This window comes from Macadamia integrifolia, chromosome 13 (genome assembly GCF_013358625.1).
Source record: "Macadamia integrifolia cultivar HAES 741 chromosome 13, SCU_Mint_v3, whole genome shotgun sequence".
Lineage (NCBI taxonomy): Eukaryota > Viridiplantae > Streptophyta > Magnoliopsida > Proteales > Proteaceae > Macadamia > Macadamia integrifolia.
Window position 1 is genome coordinate 12650335 of NC_056569.1, and position 9292 is coordinate 12659626.

Consider the following 9292-nt stretch of genomic DNA (forward strand, 5'->3'; position numbering starts at 1 on the left):
AAAATAAACAAAATCCACCAAACCTACATTCCAGCTCAAGTAACACCAAATCTACATTCACAAAAAAAAAAAAAAATCCAATGACCAATAAAGAGATTCATCTTCATGTCCCTTCATCCATATCCACACAAGAACATAACATAACAACACCACCAAAAAAAGAAAATAAAAGATATAATAAGTTAAAACATGTTCGGTATTTTGTTCAATGTCTTGGTGGATTCGAGCCACCATAACCTGGGCATTAACCCAGGTGCTCTACCATTTGAGCTAAAGCCTTCGTACCTACACAAAAAATAATGCTAAACTCTCAAGCTGATATGGGAATATCAGTGACCTAGATAAAAATGGCAACCTTAAAGGATAGTCATGGTACATATGTGCAATCCAAACTACCAAGAAGCATAACAGAGAATTATATTTTGGCCTACAAAGAATTGGTAATCTTTTACACATCAAAGAAACAAAATGCAGACTTGAGGTTGTTTAAACACTCCTGATATCAGATGCAAAACACTACTGATACCAATAATTGCTATCAGAGGGAGTTTTTTGGGTTGTTTTGATTCAAACAGAGAGACCCGAACTCGGTTTGGTTCACTTGAATTAGTCGGTTCATCCAACTCCAAACCGGATTTGCATTGGTTTTAACCTTAAAGTAATCTTGGCCGTCCACTTTTATCCATCCACGTGTCGTCTTCTGCAGGGGGAAAACAAATAAAAACACAGATGAAGCTAAACGAACGATTTTTATTCATCTGCGGTAGGGTTTTGCGGAGAAGAGGAAAAATGGCGGTGGCGTTCTTGGGTCGAGCTTTCATCACCAAACCATCTGTAGCAGCGATTTTCTCTCGCTCTTTCTCATCATCTTTCAATTCTGTTCCTGGTTTGGCTCTCACTTCTCGTTGTTCATCACCACTTCTTCGATTCCGACCTCTTGTCGCCTTCTTACAGTTTCATCAGTTACCACTGTCACCAATTGGTCTGAGATGCTTTGCGACACGTCAAACTTCATCGTCTCTCAATGATCCCAACCCTAACTGGTCCAATCGTCCACCGAAGGAGACTATACTTCTTGATGGCTGCGATTTCGAGCACTGGCTCATTGTCATGGAGAAACCTGAAGGAGATCCCACAAGAGATGAAATTATTGATAGCTACATCAAGACCCTCGCTACGGTGGTTGGGAGGTCAGTTGTTTTCTATTTGGTGATTTTTATCTTAATATTCATTTCAAACGATTTATGTACAAAAATCTGATCCCCAATGTTGAGATGGGCATATAGTTTCCTAGCTCTGTAAGATATTTGTGAAAATTTGTTTTTGGTAATTCCTGTATAAATATAACTGTTTTTAGCAAATTGATTCAGTATTTGGGAAGGGGCGGATTTATACTCTAGGGTATGAAAGTCACTACGTATGGGGGTTTTGTTTATACAATTTTTTTTTTTTGGGTTGTTTGTTTTATAGTGAGGAAGAAGCGAGAATGAAAATTTATTCGGTTTCAACTCGACATTACTTTGCTTTTGGAGCTCTTGTTTCTGAGGAAATCTCCTACAAGATGAAGGGTATGTTCATGCGTGTAAGGCTCAGGGTTTCTTTTATTTCTTTTTATGGTTGAATATATTTATCTTGTTTCACTTGAAAAATTATGCAGAGCTGCCGAGGGTGAGGTGGGTTCTTCCTGATTCGTACTTGGATGTCAAGAATAAAGATTATGGAGGTAATGAGACTCCTGAACTCGTAACTTTTTTTACCTGTGAATTTGAATTAACTGGTTTAAGAATATCTGTGTACCCACATTCATTATCCATTTGAAGTTCCCAAAATAATGAGAATTGCAAAATTGAATTGAGGATTCTAATCTAAACTATAGTTTATTTCCAAATATAAATGAACGATAGTTTATTTCCAAATATAAATAAGTGTCTGAGTCACCACTTTCTGACTAGTTCATTTGGAATAGAGTATTCCGACCTAGGCATCCGATCAGATTAGAGATGTTTTCCTTGAATATGTTGAAAAGTGGGATTCCCTAACAAATTGAAGTAGCCTCAACAGATCAATCATCTAACTATCATACCAAAATCTCCCTCAACAAATCAGTGATGTTTTTCCCGTGTTTTAGTGCAGCTTCCCTTCTTAATAAATGCCTATAATCTGATTGACTTCAATAGTTCATTGATTTTTACAAAGACAAATAGAATGGAGTGAAATGATTCGTGTAATCATCCCCATTTAGCTGGTATAAAGCTTTGTTGAGTTAGTTTGTATATCAATTGTCAATAAAGATGAATGTGGTCATGATCTGACCAGAAGCTTTAACAGAAAATTAGCCTATAAAGAAATTGCACCACATACCTTATAAATGGACTGCAATTCTCCTTGAACCTGCCATAACAGCCTTAGTAGCAAAATCATAAGGATCCGGGAGCTCAAATTCTTGATTATTAGAAACCCAAAGCCAACTGATTATTTCACTTCTGTGCTCTGCTTTTTGGCACTTAGTTCTCTGAAAGTCGGGTGAAGATGTTAAGTAGGTCTACAACCTCTTTAAAGGTGTCGCTCAGACTGACAGTTGTTTCCTTTGTTCTGGGTTTATTTATGTGTTTGGAGCTATTTCAGTATTTTTTGGGGATATTACATTTGGCGACACATATAACTCAGATTCTTGACATTAGTTAAGTATCAGGAGTTTGAGTTAGATTCCGATACTTATTAGTTAGTACAGAGTTCTGTTTTGTTACTCACCCTCCCATCGACCAGATTGATTTTATTTCTAGAATTTGAGTCTGTGCTGCTGTGTGTAGCATATGTGGTGGCTTGTGAAGGCTTCCCTCCCAGCCGATTGCTCTTTTTTAATTCTGGTTCTATTGCAACTAGGTTATACATTTCCATTCTTGGCCATCTTATTCTTCTTATATTACTTTTGATCTTCTTATATTTTCTCTTCTTCTCTTGTTCTTCAAATTGATTTCAGTATTCTGCTTGTTTCTTGCTGGTTATCACTTTGAGATACTAAATCTGATTTTTGAATTCTGTTTACATCATAGCAAGTCAATTTCTGATATCTGATCATCAATATTAGTTTATTTGATGATCAGAGCTTATTGCAAAATTGAATGGGTTGGTGCATCCATTCCTTTACAAACACCAAGATATTTACATACTATCAAAAGATTTTTGTATTTCTATTCATTTTTTTTATTTTCTTACCATATGTCCATTAACATTTTGAATTGAGGATACTAATCTGGCACAAATTAGTCCCCAATCTTTGCTAGACTAGTCTATTTCAACTCATGCCGAACACTATTGGTATTTTTACATTTCTAAGTTTAATATGTGAGGGGATTTTCTTTTTTGTTGATGCATCTTCTTTTAGACCAAGTGTGGATCTGTCTATCCAGGTACTTCAATTTTTTTCCTGTTTTTGTTACCTTAGTATTTGATTGTACCCAAAGGGAAGTTGATATACAACTAATGCATTGTCAACCTTTGTCTGGGTACTTAATATTGTGTTTGGACCTTAGTAGTTGAAGTTGTTTGCAGGATGGGGTGTGGCAAGGGTTCATGTTATAAATTTGGAGTTGTTGATTTCATTGTTCTTCAATTGGCAGGGGAACCTTTTATTAATGGGCAAGCAGTTCCATATGATCCTAAATACCATGAGGAATGGGTGAGAAACAATGCACGGGCAAATGAGAGGTCCAGGCGCAATGACCGACCTCGAAACTTTGATCGGTCAAGGAACTTCGAAAGAAGAAGAGAAAATATGCAGAACCGCGATTTCCAGGGAGGACCTCCGCCTAATATGGGAGGACCTCCACCTAACCCAATGCCCAACATGGGTGGACCTCCGCGTAACCCAATGCCTAACATGGGTGGACCGCCACGTAGCCCAATGCCTAATATGGGAGGAATGCCTTCAAATCCAATGCCTAATATGGGAGGAGTGCCAAATATGCAGAACCAGATGCCTAATAGAGATGCTGGACCAGGTGCAGGGTTTCCAAATATGCCTAATAGAGAAATGGGTGGCAGAGATTTTCAAAACAAGGATGCAGCTAACAGTGGAGGCATGTCCTACCAGAGCAGGGATATGCCAACTGGTTCCATGCCAAACAGAGATTTCCAGAGCGGCTACACACCTAACAGGGACATGGGCTACGCACCTAACAGGGACATGGGCTACGCACCTAACGGGGACATGGGGAACATGCCAAGTGGAAATCAGTACCAGGTAAGAGATACGCCTGGTAGAGATTATCAATGAGGTTGAATTGTAGATAAAAGGGGCAGTGGCTTCGGGTGGCAGACATGTCTTGAATTGTTGGGACTATTTGTTAATGTGCCACTGTGGATAGAACTGTCAGTAGTCCATGAATATTATGTAATTTGAGAGAGGAGAATTTTCATTTTCTTTTCTTAGCCAGCATGTTATAGGCTATTGGGTACCATTGATATCATCTGGGTGAGATGTTAATCCTTTCAAGTGGTTACACTTTTAGTCGGTGTCATGTGTACTTTCTCACTTTGTTTTCCAATTGGCCTTTTAGTTTGGGGGATCTTTGTTTCTGTATTATATGCTCTGTTGTTTTGTTTATGGTTATGGATGATTGTGAGTTATGTTAGTCCATGGTGTGTGTGTTTGGGAGGGGTGGGGTGGGGGTTGATTCACAGCATAGAGAACGCCATCAAGCAAATCTCTTCCCCCACCCTGAACAAAAAGAGAAAAGGACAACCATACCCAAACTGGGTATTTGGGGGGTGGGGGAAGTTGCAGAAGGGGTTGTGGATGGGGAGGGGAGAATCCAGATAGGGAGGTTGGGGAGAAGGTGGGGTTGGGAACTGAGGTATATCTGCCCCTAGTGTGGGGGGAGAGAGAACACACGGAGGTGCTAGTGTACATTACACAATTAGACAAGGAACTCAATCCCAACAATTTTTCCATAGCCTCCAGCCATGTGAAAAGCTCATAGACTTAAAAAACTTTGTTATGGTATCAACCTGCAAATATTATAGTGCAATTCTCTTCCTTTTTCATTGCATCACAATGAGATCAACTTTTGAAACTCTCAAAACTCTTACCATGAGTTGAATAAAAACCGTTAAGAGTTTTAGTGTACCAAAAGAAATCGTATTATTCTTTACCATGGAACATGTTTAACATCACTTTAAGTCCTGAAAATACCATCATCCCATCTTGATTTGGAATGTTCCTATTCTCAGTCTTATAGGGTATATTAGTAACCAATGAAACTAAGAACCACGATGGAAATCAGTTCTTATTGGGACACCTATTATAAGAACATCATGAATCAAATATTCATAGAGTGTAAATCACCGTGGTCAATGAAATTTTCAGCATATGAACAACCAAAGAATCATTGGTGGATTTATCCCTTGTTTATTTCTAAGTTTTGAAAATTTTCACTTGATGTTCCCCTCTATGTTGCAATAATAACATTCAGTGTCTTTATTAGTCTTGAATTAACCTCTATTTCTAGAACACTTATTTCAACTTCTTCCTCCCCCACACAACTAGGTTTTCGGACATTATTTTTTCTCAACTCCTGAGAGTTAAATGAAGATTTAGTTTTCTATAAAGCATTGTAGTACAAAACTGTCATATGAAGGAGTTAAAAAACACAAAAAAATAAGGGATTGGTCCTCTTCTTTAATTTTAACATCAATATTTTTCATATTCATAATTATGCTATTTAATTCATCAATATGTTTTTTAATGGGAATATTTTCTTCCATCCTAAGGGTATAAAGACTATTTCAGGTACAGCTTGTTGGTGAGAGGTAGTCATGTACAAGCTTTCCAGATTCAATCATAATCCTGTTGTCGTGCCTAACTATATGACTTTGCGCAACACTAGACTCAAGTGAAGCATACTCTTCTACTTTTCATCAATCTTGTCTTTTTCTTCAATGGACATTTTTGCAAAAAACTTATCTTTTCCTAGAAATACATTCTATAAGTTCTATTGGATAAACAAAGTACTTATCTGTGAGAACAGTGAAAATCCTCTCTCTCCCTCGGGTCCATTTTAAATGGTATAAAAATAAGACACCTCTCAAAAAAATTCATTTGAAAGTGAGTCCCAAATAGACAAAAAATAAAATCTTTTATAACATAGTGGCCAAATGGACTTATTTTCAAACAAATTTTTTTTTTTAAATAAAAGGATTTTAAAAATAAAAATAACTTAATCAAAAAGTTTGGACCGATTTTAAGGTTGTTTGGCACACCATTGATCCAATCAACATTTTCAAGCTTATTTTGATCATTTTTAAGGCTATCTCCATTGACCATTTTAAGATGGTTTAAGGCATTGATTGGGAGTTGGAATACTAACTTTAGAAATTGCAATGAGATGTATTATGCTGTTCTTTGTTGTTCAAATGGTTCTAGGTCAGCCTCAAAGAAACAAATTAAGTAATCATCTATTAGTGGCAGATGGAATGAGGTTTGGACTAAGCATGATGCTATAATCCCATGAATTTGATTTTTAAATAATTCTTATTTTGTAAGATATTATTTGGTCATTGGTTGTCCTTAGATTTACCAAATACAAGTGTGTGGTTGTCCATAGATTTATATCTTAAATTGTTCACAACTAGGTTGTGCATAGTTCAGATATAAATCTAATGACAACCAATGGTCATTCCAAAAATAAGTGTGAGTATATATGTCATTATATATTGGATTGAATCACTTGAGAAAGTTTGTTATGTAATGAACAAGTTTCTCAACATAGATTGCAAACTGGTACCCTAGACTTGAGAAGCACCTATCAATGCAGTGCATTTTGTGTTTTGGTGTACTAACAATTGATATTAAGAAATTATGTATCAGTGCGTTGAATTCTTGCTTACCTTCGAATCAAAGAGATGTTCAATAAGTAATCCAATTCATGTTGTAGAGAGATTACCAAGAGAAATTATTTGTTCATGATTTGGATTAAAATTTGAGACCTGATATATGGCATAATTTGTAAATTGGTTACAAATATTCGAAATGTATTTTTTCCAACGACATTAGAATATTGTTTCCCTCTCATGTGGGGTTCTTATAATTTTCGCTCTCTTGCTTTGACCATGTGGATCCCATATGGATCATACCATCCTCCACATTGTCATTAGTGTGGCATTCAGATTCCTCCATATTGGCATCGTGGGGAACCCTCTCTCTAATTATTAATAGGGCAAAGGCTGGGGTATGTTGCCATGATGCCTAGCATGTATCATCATCTCTCTCCTTCCCTTTTGGAAAAAAACTGCATTACCCTCCTATGTCCAGACCTGTGATTGATGCATGTTGCTCTCGTTTATTAATAATTATTTTCGAAAGGTTTTAGAAATTATTTTTATATCTAATTAATTGATTAGATACTCTGTATATGAAATCTAACGGATTAGGGTGGTGACAATTTTCATGCCCGTAAGTCTGTTATATGCTATTAAAAATGGAGAGACTTGACTTTAATATCTTTGCAAAGATCTTCATAAACAAGGAAACCTAATTAAGTAAAATCAACCAATAGGATCCACCTCTAGACTCGTTTAGCAAGATTGGGAAAGGTAGAAGAGTACCTATAAAGAAGAGGAGAGATTTTTCTATGCATTCAGGAAATCTGTCATATGCGCAGGTCACAGCTCTCTCTCCCTCTTTCAAAGAAGTTTCATCTTCCCTCTCCTGCTCAAATATCTACTGCTAATCTCACCTTTCTACCTATAGATTTGTGAACATGATTAAGAGTTGCATACCCTAAGAAGATTTGTGCTTGTGGGTCATCAGGTAACCCTAAGCCTCTCTACTTAAATTACCTTAATGCTACAAAAAGATTGATCATAAATAAAAACTTTTAAAACCCTTATTTTATGACAATTACCAAGTCAGCCATTTAAGTGACCACCAAATTGGATTTGATGGACATCATGAAATAGCAAGTTCCATAAGAAAATGGCAATAATATAGGGATACCTGCAACACATTCTCTTTTAAAATTGAGGGGATTTCTATATAGTGGTTCTCCAAAGTCCTAGCATTGTTCATTATTAACCTAAGTGTTTTTTTTTTTTTTTGACGAGTCCCCATGCCACCAATGTGGGAGGAATCTCGCATGTCCCTATGGCATTAGAACCACTTAAAAAAAGTATCAGGATGGATCACAAATGGTCAATATGTGAGAGGGCGTGAGAAAAGATCTCCACATTTTTTACGTGAAAATCTTTTTAATATATATATTCAACATGGTTAGGGAGAAGAGAAATTTTTTTGATTTTGCACCACATGGTCAAGATTTGAAAGCATGATCATTTCTTAATCAGGAGTGTTGGTCGTTGCCAAACTGAGCTACCACTTAGATACTTTCGTTGAAATATTAATTAATTGGATTGAACTCTCAAGAAAGGGGTCATACCTACTTTTTGGGACATTTTTTTATTTGAGTAAAAAACTTTTTGGGACATCGTGAAGATTAATTCCTTATGTAAGATGATCATGACTGTGTCTGGTTATGGCCGGGCTTCCAACTCGTCCATCAATTAGGCCTCTTACAAGTCACTACACTTTTATTTCAGAGGCAAACACTAGAATACCATTAGGCCTGTTCATGAAGAAACTAATTATGAAATTGTTCGTGAAAAAAATTAATTACAAATCGTGATCAAGGATCGACATCTCAATCTCGAGGCTGGTTTCGACCAAGCATGAAATCAAGATATGGGTTGAAATGGTCGAAACATAGTTGAAACCTAATTTTTTTTTGGCAAAACTCGATATGCCATGGGCTGACCAGAACTGATCGAAACTGAGCTGGTCAAAACTACTGAAGCAGAGCTGATCTAAATTTGTACCTTTTAGTCAAAACTGGTCGAAACTATCAAAAAATGGGAAATATGGATGAAATTGGTCAAACTTATTGAAACCAGGTACAAAGTCAATTCGACCCTCCATCTTCTCTTGGGATGGCAAGTTTCAACTAAGATCTTAAACTATGATCTTGATCGAGCTTAGTACTGTTTTTTGGACCTCTCTGGTTGACGGTTCCTATTAAGGGTGTCAATTGGGAACCGAAAACGAATACCAAAATTGATATTGAGCTGAATTAATCGAGCCGAACCAAACCGAATTGTCTTAAAACCAAAAATATAGAAAAAACCCTGGTATAGTATTATCGTTAAGACTCAAGTAGGATTTTTTCAATATTTAATTTTGAAAATTCAAGAGTGTTTTTTGCTTTTTTTTTTTTTTTTTTTTTTTTTTTTTTTTTTTTTT

At 36.4% G+C, this 9292-nt stretch overlaps 1 protein-coding gene across 1 annotated transcript; it reads left to right on the forward strand.

Annotated features, from left to right (window-relative positions):
* Positions 1 to 738: 738 nt before the first annotated feature.
* LOC122059674 (multiple organellar RNA editing factor 8, chloroplastic/mitochondrial-like) lies at positions 739 to 4583 on the forward strand. Its single transcript, XM_042622626.1, has 4 exons — positions 739 to 1190; positions 1471 to 1568; positions 1658 to 1723; positions 3621 to 4583. The coding sequence occupies exons 1-4, from the start codon at positions 790 to 792 to the stop codon at positions 4274 to 4276; spliced, it is 1221 nt and encodes a 406-aa protein (XP_042478560.1). The 5' UTR covers positions 739 to 789; the 3' UTR covers positions 4277 to 4583.
* The last annotated feature ends 4709 nt before the right edge of the window (positions 4584 to 9292 follow it).

Excerpts from the sequence above, each read along its gene's own strand:
- LOC122059674 (XM_042622626.1), top strand. The coding sequence starts at position 790 with ATGGCGGTGGCGTTCTTGGGTCGAGCTTTCATCACCAAACCATCTGTA. Across the intron at positions 1,569-1,657 it reads AATCTCCTACAAGATGAAGG|AGCTGCCGAGGGTGAGGTGG; the intron begins GTATGTTCATGC and ends AAAATTATGCAG. Across the intron at positions 1,724-3,620 it reads CAAGAATAAAGATTATGGAG|GGGAACCTTTTATTAATGGG; the intron begins GTAATGAGACTC and ends TTCAATTGGCAG.